Source organism: Pantherophis guttatus, chromosome 6, assembly GCF_059756535.1.
Source record: "Pantherophis guttatus breed Tessera chromosome 6, ASM5975653v1, whole genome shotgun sequence".
Classification (NCBI taxonomy): Eukaryota; Metazoa; Chordata; class Lepidosauria; order Squamata; family Colubridae; genus Pantherophis; species Pantherophis guttatus.
The window spans coordinates 69350331-69368918 of record NC_142068.1 but is presented as its reverse complement, the minus strand read 5'-3'; the positions used below and the strand labels follow the sequence as shown (position 1 = coordinate 69368918).

The 18588-nt window shown below is 40.2% G+C and overlaps 1 protein-coding gene and 1 long non-coding RNA gene across 10 annotated transcripts in view; one reads left to right on the top strand and one right to left on the bottom strand.

The window, feature by feature from the left end:
* The window catches only part of PLCE1 (phospholipase C epsilon 1), a 137556-nt gene that overhangs the window by 52261 nt on the left and 66707 nt on the right, over positions 1-18588 (bottom strand). For all 9 annotated transcript variants that reach the window (XM_034430402.3, XM_060683014.2, XM_060683013.2 and 6 more), the window contains 2 exons: positions 17363-17658; positions 239-384 (listed from right to left, as the gene is read on the bottom strand). In XM_034430402.3, coding sequence (XP_034286293.2) covers positions 239-384; positions 17363-17658 — 442 coding nt within the window. The remainder of the gene's footprint in view (positions 1-238; positions 385-17362; positions 17659-18588) is intronic.
* Positions 9181-9929, top strand: LOC117673184 (uncharacterized). The gene is made up of 2 exons (XR_004593458.3): positions 9181-9257; positions 9750-9929. It is a non-coding gene; the product is annotated as an uncharacterized LOC117673184 (long non-coding RNA).

The window sequence follows — 18588 nt, the reverse complement described above, 5'->3', positions numbered from 1 at the left end:
AAAAAAGATCTGTCTTTTAAACAATATAACCTCTGTCATCCATCTTATTCAATTCTGTCAAAACATTTATAATCATAAACTCAGTGGATGAGGATAAAGGATGCAATTTAACAGAACGTTCAACACAATGACTGATGGAGTGATTTATTTATTTTTAAATGGACAAGTGGTATATAACAGATGCTGTAACGTAATCTATCCCTCAGTTGCCATCATTTCAAGAATGAGCTTCAAGTACCTGAGGCCTGCCAAGAATTCCATTACACCATTGTAGTTGCCCATGTTCCAGCAGCATTTTGCCACATGTATTACATGAGAGAAAACTTCTCGCTTTTCCTCCATAGAACCTGCGGTCAGAATCAGCCATGTCACCCAAGAGCTTACCTTATTGAAAAGGGGAAAAAAAGGAAAGCAAAACATTATTGTATATTTTAATTGTTATTCCCCCTCCCCCCAAAAATGTTTCAGTTTGTTTTTCAAGTGAATTGTATAACTTATATGTCATATTAAAGGTGGAAAAAATTCTGAAATAATTTATCTTGATCTGAATTTTTTTCTACATCTCAAAAACCTGACATTTTAATAGGGGTGTGTAAACTTTTTATATCCAGTGTAATCATGATAAGATTATTATTGGGGTGCATAACACTATGTAATACATTTGTGTACAGAATCCAGAAATCAATATTTTAGCTGTATCTAAGTAATTTTCACTGTCATGGTCAATATATGTAAAACTAGCTATGACTGAATTAAAACTAACCTTTCTATAGTGTGGATACACAATGATAGATTGCTAATTTTAAAGAAAAACACTAAGGTTTAATGTTTAGTAACGTTTTATAACTATAAAGATTTAAATAATACAACTTTTTTCTATTACAAAGCATTGTTCTTTCTTTAAACCATATTTTAAAATGATATTTTACTTTACATCATTTATAAGAAAAGTATGAATGTAATTTCCCTTCACCACTATCATTTTATATACGGTACATATCATTTATCGGTATAAATATTTTAAAAAATAAATTCCAGAAATAATTTTAAATAATTAAAACTCTCAGAACGCTTCCTATGTTGCCGAACATGTAAACACATCTACTTTAATTTGATCTAACTCGTATTCCCAATATGACTTCATTGGTAAATTCCATATTAGGTTCAGTGAGAGTACTCATTTCAACATAATTTGTTTGAGGGTTCAAACCTGAACAATTATCTAACACTTAGAAAATGCAGTTCACTTTCCCACAACATTAATTGAAAGAAAAAGAAAAACAGAAATATAGAAATGCCATATTTCACATGGAAACATAATTCAAACCAACTGGACTATTTTATAGTGAGATTCCCAAGAGGTTTGTTTTTTCCCATTGTATAAACACTTATCAACATGAGATAATAAATGCAATCTTTTTTTCCCTCCTCCATTAAGTTTTCTTCTTCTTGGCTCCTGAAGGATTTATAATTTATGTTTACTGACATTCTTTCAGTAATGAGAGCTTCACATGCATTTCATCATCTTTTAACTGTTAGATTTAAAGACATATAGCAAGCTTGTCTACAAAACTGTACTAAAGTAACTAAAAGCTATTTATAAAGGGAGAAAATTACCCCGTCAAAAAAATCAAATATCTTATTTGCAAGAATATACGCCTGGTCTTGGAACAGAAGCAGATTTGGGCCAGATTAAGAAGACTCCAAGGGAATACTAGGGAACGAGATTAAACTGTATTGTTGAATACCATCTTGGAAAAATGACACTTTTGTTGCCAAGATAACTGTACAAGGAGTCCTCGACTTACAACCATTCATTTAGTGACCATTCGAAGTTACAATGGCACCAAAAGTGATTTATGAACTTTTTTTCACACTTATGACCATTGCAGACCATGGTCACATGATCAAAATTCAGATGCTTGGCAATTGGCTCATATTTATGACAGTTGCTTGATGCAAGTGAAGAAGAGTGCAAAAGTTGGCTTGAAACTCAACATTAAAAAAACTAAGATCATGGCATCCGGCCTCTCAATTCTTGGCAAATAGATGGGGAAGAAATGGAGGTAGTGACAGATTTCATTTTCCTGGGCTCCAAGATCACCGCAGATGGGGACTGCAGCAAAGAAATTAAAAGACGCTTGCTCTTGGGAAGGAAAGCTATGGCAAATCTAGACAGCATACTAAAAAGCAAAGACATCACCCTGCCAGCAAGTGTGGTTTTCCCAGTTGCAATGTATGGCTGTGAAAGTTGGACCATAAGAAAGGCTGAGCGCCAAAGAATTGAGGCCTTTGAACTATGGTGCTGGAGAAGACTCCTGCGAGTCTTTTGGACTGCAAGGTGATCAAACCGGTCAGTCCTAGAGGAGATCAACCCTGACAGCTCTTTAGAAGCCCAGATCCTTTTACTTTTTACTTTACTTTATTTTGGATTTATGTACCGCCCTACTCCCGAAGGACTCAGGGCGGTGAACAGCCAAAAGATAAAACACACATAATACAAAATTTAAAAAACAATGGAAAAGCATATTAAATAATTTGGCCCATACAGATTAAAACACCCCTATTGTTTTAAAACAAATTTAAAATTAACAATTAAAAGGAAATTAGGCCAGGCCAGCCTGTTGAAATAAAAAGGTCTTGAGGGCACGGCGGAAAGTGTGTAAATCCGGGATCCTCTGTATCTCTGGGGGGAGCTCGTTCCAAATGGCAGGTGCCCCCACAGAGAAGGCTCTCCCCCTGGGAGCCGCCAGTCGACACTGTTTGACCGACAGCACCCTGAGGAGCCCCTCTCTATCGGAGCATACTGGCTGGTGAGAGGCTACTGGTGGTAGAAGGCGGTTGCGTAAGTACCCAGGTCCTAAGCCATGGAGCGCTCTAAAGGTGGTAACCAAGACCTTGAAGCGCACCCAGAAGACCACCGGGAGCCAGTGCAGCTCGCGCAGGAGAGGTGTTACATGGGAATGCCACGTCGCTCCCATAACCCCCCCGCGCGGCCACATTCTGGACCAGTTGGAGCCTCCGGGTGCTCCTCAAGGGGAGCCCCATGTAGAGAGCATTACAGTAGTCCAGGCGGGAAGTGACGAAGGCATGAGTGACCGTGTGTAAGGAGTCCTGATCCAGAAAGGGACGCAACTGGTGGATCAGGCGAACCTGATAAAAAGTCCTCCCGGCCACAGCCATCAATTGCTCTTCTAAAGACAGCTGTGAATCCAGGAGGACACTCAAGTTGCGAGCCCTCTCCGTGGGGGCCAACGACTCGCCCCCAATAGTCAGTGATGGCACCAACTGACTATATCGGGACCCCGGAAACCACAGCCACTTGGTCTTGGATGGGTTGAACCTGAGTCTATTTCTCCCCATCCAGATCCGCATGGCCTCCAGGTACCGGGACATCACTTCAAGGGCATCATTGGGGTGGTCCGGGGTAGAGATGTACAGCTGAGTGTCATCAGCGTACTAGTTGTACTTCACCCCGAAACCACGGATGATCTCACCTAGTGGCTTCACATAAATGTTGAATAGAAGGGGCGAGAGGACCGACCCCTGTGGCACCCCACATTCAAGGCGCCTCGGGATCGACCTCTGCCCCCCTGCCAACACAGACTGCAACCGGTCGGAGAGAAAGGAGGAGAACCACTGCAACATGGTGCCCCCCACCCCCAACTCTTCCAACCGGTGCAGCATGATACCGTGGTCGATGGTATCAAAAGCCGCTGAGAGGTCTAATAGGACCAGGACAGAGGAACAACCCCTGTCCCGAGCCCTCCAGAGATCATCAACCAATGCGACCAATGCCGTTTCCGTGCTGTACCAAGGCCTGAAGCCCAACTGGAACAGATCTAGATAAACCATTTCATCCAGGTACTGCGGAAGCTGCCGCGCCACCACACTCTCAACAACCTTCGCCACAAAGGGAAGGTTGGAGACTGGAGGATAATTTGCTAACACTGCCGGGTGCAGGGAAGGCTTCTTGAGGAGAGGCCTCACTACTGCCTCTTTCAAGGCGGCGGGAAAGTCACCTTCACTCAATGAAGCATTAATAATCCCCTGGAGTCTGCCTCGTGTAACCTTCCGAAAAGCCAGCACCAACCAGGAGGGACACGGGTCCAATAAACATGTGGCTGCGCTCAGTCTACCCAGAATCCTGTCCATGTCTTTGGGGGTCACAGGGTCAAACTCTTCCCAGATAACATTCTCAAGACCTACCTCCATCATCCCTCCTGAATCTACCCAGAGTCCAAGTCTTCCCGAATCTGAGTGATTTTGTCATACAGATACTGCACAAAGTCCTTGGCCCTGCCCTCCAAGGGGTCCTCCCGCGCTTCCAGATGGAGCAGGAAGCGGGTCATCCTAAACAGGACGGCCAGGCGATTATCTGATGATGCAATAAGAGTGGAAAAATAATTACGTTTTGCTGCTTTTATCGCCACTAGTACTAATCTCACTAATATGAGACCTTACCAGTGTTTGGTTAGATTCAGAAAGGCTGGCCCTCCAACCGCTCTCCAGGAGTCTTTTCCGGCGCTTCATCTCCCTCAACTCCTCAGTGAACCAAGGAGCCAGGTGAGACCGGCGTCGGGTCAGAGGCCACAAAGGCATGTCCCGGTCCAAAGCTCCAGCGGCCGCCCTATCCCAGGCGGCCACTAGGTCTTCAGTCGAGTCGTGAGCCAGAGCCTCAGGGAATGACCCAAGTTCCATCTGGAACCTATCTGGATCCATCAGGCGCCTGGGGCGGAATCACCTCATCAGTTCCGCCTCCCTGCGGCAAGGTGTGGCGGTTCAAAGGTCAAAGCGAAGGAGGGAATGATCCGACCATGACAAGGGCTCAATCACTATATCCCCTATCTCAAGACCACTCAACCACTGACCAGAGACAAAAACCAGGTCCAGCGTGTTTCCCCCCGTGTGAGTAGGGCCATGAACTAACTGGGTCAGGTCCATAGCCATCATAGAAGCCATGAACTCCCGGGCTGCCTCAAACGCCTCACCGACGGATGGCAGGTTAAAATCCCACATGACCATAAGTCTGGGGGTATCAACCGCCACCGTGGCTATAATGTTGAGCAGCTCAGGCAGGGCCGCCGCCACGTGGTAGGGAGCCAGGTACGTGATCAGCAAGCCCATCTGTATCCCATGACCCCACTTCACAAGGAGGGACTCACATCCGGCAGTCTGAGGAACAGTGGCCTCCCTCGGACCAAGACCTTCTTTAATGACAACCGCCACCCTGTGACCTTGGCTGATGAAATGCGCGAAAACTGGGTGGGCACATTTCGACAAGGGGGACCTCCCCCGCCTGGCCCAACCAGGTCTCCATAATACCCGCCAGGTCCGCTCCCCCCTCCTGAACAAGATCGCAAATGAGGGGAGCTTTATTTACCACGGACCTGGCATTGCATAACATCAGCCGAAGGCCCAGGCCCTGAGGATCTGTGCAACCTGGGGAACAAGAGGAGCATTGGGGGCCGGAGCGTGCCACCGCTCGAAGACAGCGAGAGCGTACTCCCACAACACAATATGGCCCCCTGCTCCCCCCATATCTGCCTCTCACACCCACATGTAACGCCCATCATCGTCACCTTTCATCCTGAAGATGAAACTCAAATACTTTGGCCACTTAATGAGAAGGAAGGACTCACTGGAGAAGAGCCTAATGCTGGGAACGATTGAGGGCAAAAGAAGAAGGGGACGACAGAGAACAAGGTGGCTGGATGGAGTCACTGAAGCAGTAGGCGTGAGCTTAAATGGACTCCAGATGGTAGAGGACAGGAAGGCCTGGAGGAACATTGTCCATGGGGTCGCGATGAGTCGGACGCGACTTCAAAACTAACAACAAATGACAGTTGCAGTGTACCGGGGTCATGTCACAATGTTTTGCAAATTTCTGACAAGGAAAGTCAATGGGGAAGCCAGATTCACTTCACAGCTGTGTTACTAGCTTAAGAACTGTAGTGATTCACTTAACCACTATGGCGAGAAAGGTTTTTAAATGGAGCAAAACTCACTTAACGAATTTTGTTTTAATGGAAATTTGGAACTCAATTATGATCATAATTGTATATGCACAACTAGACAAACTTGCTGCAGAGGAGATATTATGAGCATTAACATTAGCATTATTGTTAGCAGTTGCAATACTCCTACTTCGGTATACAGGAGTGGACAGCACCCACAATTCACTACTACAAGACTTAGAGATGATGTGATCGTTTATCGACTTATGGCCACAATTGGGACCAGGATTTATGTTGCTAAACAAGGTGGTTGTTAAATGGGTTGTTTTTGATTTTATGGCTTTTTTTTTTGCCACAGTTATTAAGTGAGTAACTGCCGTTTATTTATTTATTTATTTAGAAAATTTATACTGCCGCCTACTTACACATGGCAATTCAAGGCAGCCTATAGGACATAAAAGCACAAGATTAAAGAAATAAAAATAATAAATAATAAAAATAATATAATAATAATCATCCCCCACCCCACCTTGGTGACAATGCACATTAATTAACCAAGTGTTAAGTGAATCATGCAGTCGTTTAGGGAATTCAGCTTCTTCCTCCATTGACTTTGCTGGTTGGAAGACGACTGGGAAGGTGCAAATGGTGATCTGTGAATCCCGGATGCTGTAACTATCATAAATACAGGCTAGTTGCAAAAATAAAAAAAAAATAAAAAAAAATAAAAAAAAATAAATACAGGCTAGTTGCTAAGCGCCCGGATTTTTGATCACTTGACTGTGGGGATGTTGAGACTCCTTGTAAGTGCAAGGATCCATTATAAGTCACTTTTAACAATGCCATTGTAACTTCAAATGAATGGTTCTAAGTTGAGCATGACCTGTCCACATTGTGTTTCTGAGGATCATTCTATCAGGATCTTCAACAGCAATTCTACTAAATTGCATCAGAAGATGCATCAGAAGAAGGTCCTGCACATCACAGCATAATCATTTTGTTCTTTATTTGGGGTATTTCCTCCCTGATGTTGTGGTATTCTATTTTTTTGTTATGCTGTTGTACCCTGCCAGAGTCAGGTGGCGTTTAAATCAAATCAATTAAATTAAGTTATTTGAATTAAATCCAATAACAAAATCTTCTGCTACTGGAAGTGTCAACAGAGGTTTCAGAGGAAGTCCAGAGCACTGCAAAGAGAGGCAATGTGTTTTGTCCCCGGGGTCGGAGTCACAACACAATGTGGCCATTTCACATTTAGAAGCAAGGAGATAGGTTGCTTTGAAAATCTGTTTAAATGGGCGCACTGCATGATATTTCAGCAAAATCAAGCAGTCCTTCAAAGTTTCATACAAGAAAAAACACTAAACTAATTTGTTATGCAGGCAATGTTTTGCTTACGATCTTAAAAATTAGAGCTATATAGGAAGACAGAAATGCACACCAAAAAAATCAGACACATTTGCAACAAAGTAGAGGGATATGAAATCACTAAACTTTCATTTACTTTTTGCATCAAATCAATACTTATCGCAGTCAATAACCAACGCAAAACAAACAGAACTCTAACTCTAAAGATAAATCTAAAAGGAAAAGACACGTGACAGTGTAAACATAAAATAATTATTACTAAAAGCAATTTTGAAAGTAAAACACTTCCCTTAATATCCAAGAAGTTTGGGGCTCAAAAATAAACAAAATGTTCAACGTGCTCGAGAAAGAAAGAGAATGAATGAAGAAGGCAATGACAAACACTGACAAGACTGTGTAGGATAAGAACATTTAATTGGCAAAAGACTAGAATAGTTAAATAATCCTCTGTCCACTGGTAATGCGTTGTTGTGTAAGCTAAAACCCCAAAACAAGACAGCATTAGAGTATCAGGGACTAGGAAAAAAACAACAATCGAACAGTCCTAGGCTACATAAGGGCTTCAAGTGATGACCAGAAAGCAGAAACTCTCATACTTGGTTGTGTGATGTGAGTGGACAATGGACTAGAAAAAAGGGAAAAGAGAATAATTTGGGTGGGTTTCACTGAGTTTTTCAAACTCCTTTTGAACAGCTGGAAGGAGAGAATACTGACTGGGTGGCTGGGGAATTCTGGGAGTTGAAGTCCTCCAGGCTTAAAGTTGCCAAGGTTGGAGACCCCTGGACTTTTTCAAATAGAAAACAGAATCGAGCAACTGTCCAATTGAAACGCGAATCAATTAACCGTAGTTTGTAATTCCCCCATAAATATCATTATCTGATAAGAAATCTCTCCAAAATCATTAGGACATATCTAGAATTCCCTTCCCAACACATAAAGGCAAAACAATCAAGTGGACTGGTTGCCAACAGATGGACTTTAACTTATGACCATCCGTTTAACTCTGGGTGAAAGTTACAAAAGCCTTGAAAAAAAAGGGATTTGCGGCCTAGACTCACACTTACAACCATCACACCACCCCTGCATTCAGTGTAAAAGAGCAGAGGTCCCCGTGGACCGGCACTGGGCCACGGCATGCCAGCAACTGGATCACGCACACAAGTGAAGCCCCATCCACGGGATGCAGGCAGCATGTGAAACCACGCCCCTTTTGGGCCACGGAAAAACCTTTCTCCATGGAACCGGTCCGCGGTGCCCAAAAGGGGACCATTGTAATAGAGTTTTGCAGTGTTTTGAGTTCAGTTTCAAAAAAGTACTTCAGACTGTACACAGTTCATATATGGCACCTCTCTGAGATATTCAAGCAATTGTGCCCTTTGTCAGAAGCTCATAGTAGCTTCAGAGGGCAGTCACAAGATCCTGGAAATCAGAAAAGTCAAAGCTGCCTTAAAATGTTGCAGACAGGCACTGTGTCTGTTCTCTCATACACTCCAAAACACCTCTGGATAGTGAATTTGAAATACTGCACAGCATAATGATCAGTAAATATACACAATTCCCAAACCAATCTTAATTGGAAACAAATGTAATTTAACAAATACAATAAAACAGATTATTAAACAGTATCAGCCTAAACAGAGTTGAGAGGTTTGTGTGGTATTTCATCCCTAGTACAAGTAACACATAGCTACAGAATTATTCAGAGATTAAACTCTATACAACATAGTTTTTGACAGTTGTCCTGGTAACATAAACAGAAGCTTGTCTTGCTTCCAGCAGAAAAGGCCATACAGAACCATTAAGAACTTTCAGAATGTTTCAAAAGTAACAACAGAGAGCATGGAAAGGCAATATTTTACACTTTTACATCTGAATGACTAACCAATTAATATCAAGAAATACGATTAAGCAGAATCCACTTTATTTGGGAAGGTAAAGAGAAAGAAGACTCTGTAAATAAGCAGGTCCCCAGTACAGAAGATTCTAAGCCAGTAGTGGGTTCCTCCCAGTTCGGTCCGGTTCGGCCGAGCCGGTAGCGGTGACGATATGATGTCACCGAACCGGTTCTCCCCCCCTCCCACCCCCGTTATTCTTACCTTTTATTTGGTCCCACCCCCAATCTATTGGTGCCTCCTGAGTCCCAGCTGATGACTAGAGGGGAAAAAACTGTTTAAACTCTTGCCACGGGACTTCAAAGGGCCATCCTACAGCTGATCAGTGTTAAAAGCAAACAAATGAGTCGGGTCATAAGTGCGAGGACCTTCCAGAAATGACTCTGACCAGCTAGCCACGCCCACCTAGTCACATGACCTCCAAGCCACACCCACAAAATAAGCCACGCCCACAGAACCGGTAGTAAAAAAATTTAGAACCCACCCCTGTTCTAAGCATATGAATTTTATTCTAAAATTCTCATTTCTTTAGACATTCAAATACGATTGAACAACGTAGTGATTTTGGATGCATAAGCTGCTCTGAACATGGTCCATGAGGCATATTCCAGAAATTTAACCATGCATATGATTAAATCTGAAGTCTTTGCAAGAAGGGTGAAAGATAAATCAAGATGGCAAGTATGACTGTGTAATAAAAAACACAACCCCATTTTTGTATTCGTTATGTGTGGCAACATGGGACTGTGTTCTGATCACATCTTCACAGCTATCACTTTCATCTTTTTGAAAACCATGCTTATGTTTATACATTTTTGGACATATCTGGCACAGGAGGTGAACTTGTGGCCTTAAGAGCCATAAATAATCTTAAATGGTAGATTAAGTATTAGGTATACATTTATTCATACACACAGAAGCACATAAATCCTTTCTAGTTGAAATGGAAAAGGATGCTTTAGTTATGTATTGCTTTCATATCTCCCTGCAATCAAAACTCCTGGTGGTCTGTGGTACAGGAAAAAAAATCATGTACTTCCTATCCAAACATTAGCTTGGTTGGTTGGAGGATGTTATATAGACCAGGGGTGTTAAAACTCGCAGCCCGCAGCCCGGATGCATCACGCACTGGCCACACCCACCCATTTTAGCGAAGGGGTAAAAAGTCACAATATGTCACGTGACAACAACGTGTTTGACACCCCTTATAGACTCTTCTCTGATAAACTCAGTTTCACTGGGAGCCACTTGTACTGTATTAACTGGTTGGGATGGTTTTTTTAAAAAAATTACATATGCATTTATATTGTATTTTCATTCTTCTCAGCTGCCCAAAATCAGTGAGATCCGTGGCCATATAAATCTAAATAAATAAACGTCTTTATAAAATCTATTAAACTTAGAACACTGAGTTCCTACCAAAGTAATTAATATAAGCTTGTTTTTAAGAATGACAGCAAAATTACGTTAGATTTTTAAGATTAAAGTTGAGATTTTCTATAGAATTCTAGCATTTCTAGAACTTCCAGGCAACTCTATCTCGATGACCGAGAATTTTCGCTGACATCTATAATTTCTAATAAATTATAATTATGGCTCTGTGGTTTAATAAAAATTAATTATGGAGAACAATTTTAACACATCTGTTTGTGAACTTAGTAGTTATGTCACTAAAAAAATCTCTCTTAGAAAAGATCTGCAACTAGCAAAAGAGGAATACAAATGACTGTAACTTCTCCAAAATTGTCGATCAAATTATGAATAAAGTGAAAAATAAACATGTTCTCAGCCCTCAAAAAGTGCAAGAAACTAATGGTACTATCTGGATTGGAAAAGAAACAAAACTGAGGACAAATATTCCAAACATAAAGGCAGATTGCTTGGTATTTAATAAATTGGCAGATCATTGGCAATGAACTTTACAATTCTTTTACTTTCCTTTTAAATATTTTTCCAAGTGAAAAAATAAGAATAATATACTTTGTTCAGAATAGCCAATATGAGCAAAATACTACATGGCTGCCTTTTAAACTGTTGGATAATATTAGTCCTTCTGGGTAAACATTCAAGAAGCCAAACATTTGAAGTATGTAGATTTATGGTTGAGCAGGACAGAGTTTGAAGGAAGGACTGTAGACATGGACCATCAAAATGAAAGCTCTATGGTCCATCCATTTTGGAATTGAATGAATGCTTCAAAACTAGCTGGTAATCAACTTGTGTGACCTCTAAATATCACAGAGCCTTTAACTTTGTGTGTTTTGATGTTATACTGTACTTTCAGCTATTCTCAATAACCATTCGGATATAAATCTCTACCCCTAGGTCTAAAATAGTAAACTATTTATTTCATTTTATATTGACTTTTTTTACAGTGAAACTTAAAACAAATTAAAAATGTTCCACATTCAAACGCTCCTTAGTCAATCAGATGAATTCTATGCTCTTTAGCAGCAGCCCCAAACCTTTTGGGCACCAGGGACCAGTTCCATGGAGAGAGGTTGTTCCATGGACCGGAGGGGGCATAGTTTTGTGTGCTGCCTGCATCCCGCAGATGGGGCTTTGCTTGTTTGCACGGACCGGTTTATAGCATGCTGTGGACCGGAAGCTGTGGACCCCTGCTCTATAGCTTTTATCTGTTTTTGTCTCCAACTTTACTTAAGCACCGTGTCTTTCTGAGTGAACAATGCTAAGAACGATGTGTAATGCATTTTAACTGTTTATAATTGTGATCACAAACCAAAATAAGAGTATACTAGCTTTAAAATATAAAGGCAATCACCAGAAAAGAATTTTGATCATACCTCTTCTGTGGCTAGAATCAAATAGGAAATCTCATAAGCCATCCACTTTTAAAAAGGGTCAAAAGCTTAATCCCAAGCCTGTCGGCTAAATTTATACATGAGTTATTCAATACTAATTCTTACTGCCATATGGTTTGGTTTAAATCGCAGGCACATTCCATAATATCTTTTTGCCTTTGACGGCAAGCAATGGGTACTCCTACTTAATATCTCTCCATGTCAACTATACAGGTAGTCTTTGACTTATGACGGAAGTTACAACTCCCTAAAAGTTATTTACAATCCGGTTCTGAAGTTCTGAGGGTCGCTCCCTGTAATCACATGACTGCATTTTGGCACCTGGTCTGCTTTTACAGGAGTTTGCACCATCTTGTGGTCACGTGCTAGAATTGGGATTAACTTCTGGTTTTTCACAAAAAATTAATGACCACAGGGTTCAGTTAATGACTACAGGTTCACTTAATGACTACTACAAAAAAAATCATAAAATATAGACTTTTCTTTAAAAAAAAAACCTTAAGTAATCAACCAGCAAATGATGCCTGAGATGGGTGGATCATTCTGATTAAGATTTAACTTACAAGCACCAACCTAGTGATTTAAGGAGCCAAAGAAAATATTTAACAAATGCATACAAATAACTAACAAGTGAGAACAAATGCTAATACCAGCAAGGTACCGCTACCTTGAGCAATGAAATTTGAAGCTGTTGCATTTTATATATTTGATGTTAGTTTCTTGTTCAACCTTGCAATCTGTTCTGGTAGAGCTGCGTGAGCTAATGTCTCTTAAATAGTAATTAATGACTACTACTTTAAGTCCCTCCGGACATACTAGCAATGAACTTTGATCCAGTCACAATAGAAACAAAACTTCTACTTTTTTGAGAAGGACATATATATATATTTATAACCTTAGTTTGATTAAAATTTTAAATTACTGTGAATTTTAAGGATATAAAATTATAATAATAATAATAATAATAATAATAATAATAATAATAATAATAATAATAATAATAATTTTATTTCTATACCGCCCTTCTCCCGAAGGACTCAGGGCGGTGTACAGCCAATTTAAAAACACAAGACACAACAATGATTAAAAATTAAAATAATTAAATAGAGTTGGCCGATTTAAAACCCCAAAAATTTAAAATACCCAAATTTAAAATTATTATGTTGATAGCCCGGCCTGGCGGAACAACAGGGTCTTCAATGCGCAGCGAAACACCCGGAGGTCGGAGATCTTACGTATTTCCGGGGGCAGTTCATTCCACAGGGCTGGGGCTCCCACAGAGAAGGCCCTCCCCCTGGGTGTCGCCAGCCGACATAACTTGGCTGATGGCACCCTGAGGAGACCCTCTCTGTGGGAGCGGAATGGTCGGTAGGAGGCTATTGGTGGCAGAAGATAATGATGATCATAGTTAAAACTGCAAAGTATTGAGTTAGAGCTAATTGGGGCTGAAATAATGGTGATCGCTGGGGCAGTCTTCCCTTGAATCCAAATCAAGTACTGTAGTACTTTGAAATAATGGAAATAACTGGTACAAAGTGAGATTTTATTCTGACTTCCAAGGACAAATAATTCAGATTTCTGGACTCTAGTAAATGTTTGTATGTACCTGAAATAAGTACAATATCTTATTTCAAGTCAAAATCTATAGATGTGGATATTTCTGTAAACATAGTCCTTGATTTACAACCGTAATGGATCCTGACCATTATGGTCATTTGTTATGATGGTTGTTAAGGGGTCATCATTTGACTGATGCAATTCTACACAGGCTAATTTTCACCTCCTAAACTGGACCCATTCTTTCAAGCGCAGTGGAAAACATTTTCCAGCTACAATTGTAGAAAGACAGATCTAGAAATGTTTTTGGTTTTGTGTTTGGAAGTGCTACCAGGCAGCAAGAAAACACATAAACAAACAAACAAACAAACCCCACTCTGCTTCCTTCTGCGAAACCTGTAAATCTTTAATAAAACATGATGGATTAACTGGTCTGCTTGAAAGGAAAAACAGACCAACAAAGTACTTTCACCAATTTAATCCGATTATATACTAATTCAAACATACTGTTCCAAACAAGGACTGGAAACATTTAGCTATTTATACAAACATAATATTTTCTAAAAGTTTCTGCAAGCTCATTTAAGTTTTCAAAAGTTCTGAACTGTGGAATGAAATATTTATTTACATTCCACTGCTGAAGCAAATTTATACTTTTAAGCCATCTCTTCTTGGACTGCTAAGAGAGTTAAGCTGTCCTACACACATTCGTTACATAACTCATTTACCTCTATAGGATTGCAATAGACATATAAATAGGTCAACATAATGTTATACAAGAGTGGGAAAACAATTTAAAATTATTTTTTAAAAAGTAAAAGGATCCAAGAGCAAGTTAATTTACTGATATTTTGGTGTAACTTAGAAATATGACAGATGGATAGATTGTGAATGTATTTAAAATGTTAACTGTAGTGTTTAAATAATTGAGTGGTCTTTAAGTGATTAAATTACTCTAAAAGTTTATCTCTTTTCACTTTGTGATCAATGGCCATTTAGGGCTTAAAATACAATCAATTGATACTCTTTCAACACAGGTATATAAAATTAGACTGTCGTAAAAATCCTGTCTCTATATTCTTAGATATTATTTCCTTCTAAAAGGGACTGAAAATATTGACTATTCCTTTTTAATCTAAGCAAAGATTTTTTACAACAAGCCAGTTTCATTTACACATAAAACTGTCTTTTAATGTTTCTTTTTTTATATTTCATGGTCAACCACACTAGGACTTTAAGGCTTTTACACATCAATTTGATAATAAAGTTAAATTACACAAACCCAAGGAGCCAACTTGTAAGATGAATGAGTAACCACATAAAGCCAAAAGTTCTTTTCTCAGAGAATAAAAACTATTAAGTAATCAAAGTGCTAATGTGCATAAGAAATACTACATAGTAGAGAATTTGCAAAAAATAATTGGGGGTGAGGGTGGATAGGACTGAGGTATGAAATAGTTTTCTTCCATTAAGTATCAAGAGTCTGTCATCTAAAAATTCATTCTGGCTCCCACAATATAAATATAGTGAATTATTTTTACAGGCAATGCCAGAAAGCAGTTACATTTTTTGGCCAACCAAAACATGACTCTTCCCTCTGGAATCTTTTTTTTCCAGATACAATAATATCTGCATAAGGGTATATGGATATTTTGAAGAGAATTCTAGGCAAGCCACTAATTCTCTGATCTTGTTATATAGGTATTTCTTTTTTTTCTTTTCTTTTCTAGTTCTACCTTCTCGTTTACTCATATTATGATCAGGATCTTTTTGATATACTGTATGATGATGATTTTGTAGGTTTAAATAAAAAACAAATCTTAAGCACTATTAAGCACTACTACAACGTAGATTTATATAAAACTGATATTCACCACATAGCCAATAGTTCTAATAATATACATGATTCTGTGATGATTATAATACAGTGATGGCTAGTCTTTTTCTCGTTGTGTGCCGAAAGCGAATGTGTGTGTGCAAGACAGCGCACGTGTGTGCCAGCACCCATAATGCAATGCGGGGGCCCTGTGCATGCAAGCAGGATCACCAACACCCCCTGCACATGTGCACACACACTCCCCCACCCCCGCGCACGTGTCCCCCCGCCCCCATTTTGGGCCTAGTATGCCTCCATGCAGCCTCCTGGGACCAAAAACGGGCCGGGGGTGGCCACGCCATACATACACACACACTCCACGCTCACCCCCCACCCCCTGTACATGCAACCCCTGCACATGTGTGCGCATCTCTGGCATGCGCCCTGCCTCCTGCGCATCCCAAAAATCAGCTGGCCGGCGGGAGGCATGTATGCACAGTGGAACTGAGCTGGGTGATGGCTCGCGTGCCCGCAGAGAGGGCTATGCATGCCAGCTGTGGCACACATGCCATATGTTCGTCATCACGGTTATAATAGAACCAAATACATATTTAGCCATTTTGAGCAACAATGCCAGTTCCATCATGCCTTGAATCATGTATATATTATGTGACTAAATTATCTGGCTCTCATTTCTGCTGTCACTACCGTATTACACTATAATGACATCCTGACTCAGCTCAGGAAAACTGCACAGCAGTGTATGTTACACTTGCTAATTGCACTGTTGGATTTCAGTCACACTCAAGTAAATTAGACAGAAAATAAGTTTAAAGTTTGCTTCAAAAGAAAAACAGCATCATTTCTTTAGGAACAATCATAGCACATGAAAGTGCTTTGGATGATGGATTATAAATGAATACTTAGAACCTGTTAAGAGTTTAGAAATGCTTGTTTCATATTCCTTTCATATTATTAGGAAAATTATGTTTACTCTGTAACAAAATGGTCCAGCAATTAAATTTAATCCATTGTTACAATCAATCTACTTGTCAGAAGACCAGGATTGGCAATTATACACTTCCTCGGGCAAGATCCATGGTCTAGTGAAATAGAAAGCCCACCATTAAAATCTGTCCTTTGTTCTCTAAAAAATAGTCAACCCAATACTCAACATACAGTTTATATCAGGCTTCAAAAACCAAGAAAGACATGCTATGTTACATCGAAGTAGTTTCTTTTATTGTTCCTCACCTGTAGATAGAAATCTTGCCAAGCTAAAGCAAACTATGCTTTATGCCACCACTATGAGCCCTGGTGGCACAGTGGTTAGATTGCAGTATTGTCCACTGTCAGGAGTTCAATCCTGACCAACTTAAGGTTGACTCAGCCTGCCATCCTTCCGAGGTGGGCAAAATGAGGACCCAGATTGTTGGGGGCAATAGGGCTGACTTTGTAAACCGCTTAGAGAGGGCTGTAAAGCACCATGGTGCAGTATATAAGTCTAGGTCCTATTGCTAAACTATTGCATCACTAAAGATATACTCTGAGAACTTCTAGGGAGGAGGTATCTTGACCTTAATGTTCATTTCAAACAAAACTAGCTAACCTTTGCTGTCTCTTACTTCTCTGGAATACAGCTCTCCCTCCTGGGAATCCAGACTACATTCCACCACAGTTCATCAGTGGCTCCAACATAGTTTCCCACAATGCCCTAATGCAATGGCTATAGCAGAGGCACTGTGAAGAATTAAAGTGGCAGCTACATCTAGCTATTTCACTGCTTCACAAATGTGTGCTCATATAAAGTCAGTCTGAAAAGTTCATCAAAGGGGAGAAGGCCCCAGCAGCGCTCTCTTCACTTGAGAACCATTCAATCTGTCCTTAAAAAACATACAACAAAAACCATATAAAACAACATACAGAAGATAATCAAAATCCTCCACTTACCTCATTGAACCGTGTCACCAAATTTTCAACAGCACTCTGTTCTCCATCTGGGACAGAGAGAAAAGTTGCTCTGATGGATGCAAGTTTGCTCCGACATTCCGCATTTCCCACATCTCTGGTTAAGAAGCAGAGATAGTCAACGGGCAATACTTTTCTGTAAAGATCCTGCTCCTGCTCCATCAGGATACTAGCAACTTCCTCTGGAAACTGAATGAGATGCTGCAGTTCTACAAGTTCTTTACTGATAGCGGAAGTGAGGGCATTGGATGCGGCCATGGATGAACCCAACTGTCGTTCTAAAACAAATAAAAGTAAAAAGTAGCCAGCATTTTCTCTTTTATCATCAGGTTTAATTAACATTTTATAAGAAATTTATCATGTATTCTGCACAAGCTTAAATCCTGAGCAATTTCACATAGATGGCAATTGAAGTTCCTTTTTCATTTCTATAAAACATTATTAAATACATTAAATTCTAATGTAGACAACAATATATAAACATCTGCATAGGTGGATGCGTTAAGTCATTTTCTTACCAAAGATACAAGTAATTTGTAATTTGTATTCATGCTCTGCTGGAACAATAATTATTTCCTCAGTTCTAAACTCCATTCAGTTCATGATCATTTATCCTCATTTAGTGACAACATGAAGTGAATGGGACATACTTTAAACAATTTTCGTATTAATGTCCACTATGGTTCTGTGAAACTTCAGGTCTGTGATCAAAAATTTCCTATGGCCAGGCAAGATCTTCATAATGCATATCCAAGAAGTACTCTATCTTACCCACACAATCAAAATAAAACTATCAGGAGCACAAGACTCCTTTCATCAGCTGAAATGCTCATAATGGTTATGCTCCATTAAGTTGGCGTCTACTCTTAGCAACCACATAAATAGATACTTTCCAGGAAGATTTTCCCTCAACCTGCCCCTTCAGGTCTTCCCACTGGGCATCCATCACAAGTATAGTTGTGTCCCTCCATCTTGTTGCTGAACTCAGTGGTTAGAATGCAATGTTGCAGTATTGCAGATTGACTCCGCCTATAGCCAGGTGTTTGATCCTGACTGACTCAAGGTTGACTCAGTCTTCCATCCTTCCAAGATCAGTAAAATGAGGACCCAGATTGTTGGGGACAATAGGCTGATTCTGTAAACCACCCAGAAAGTGCTGTAAAGCACTATGAAAAAAACATTTATTCCCACAGAATAGTCCCATGGCG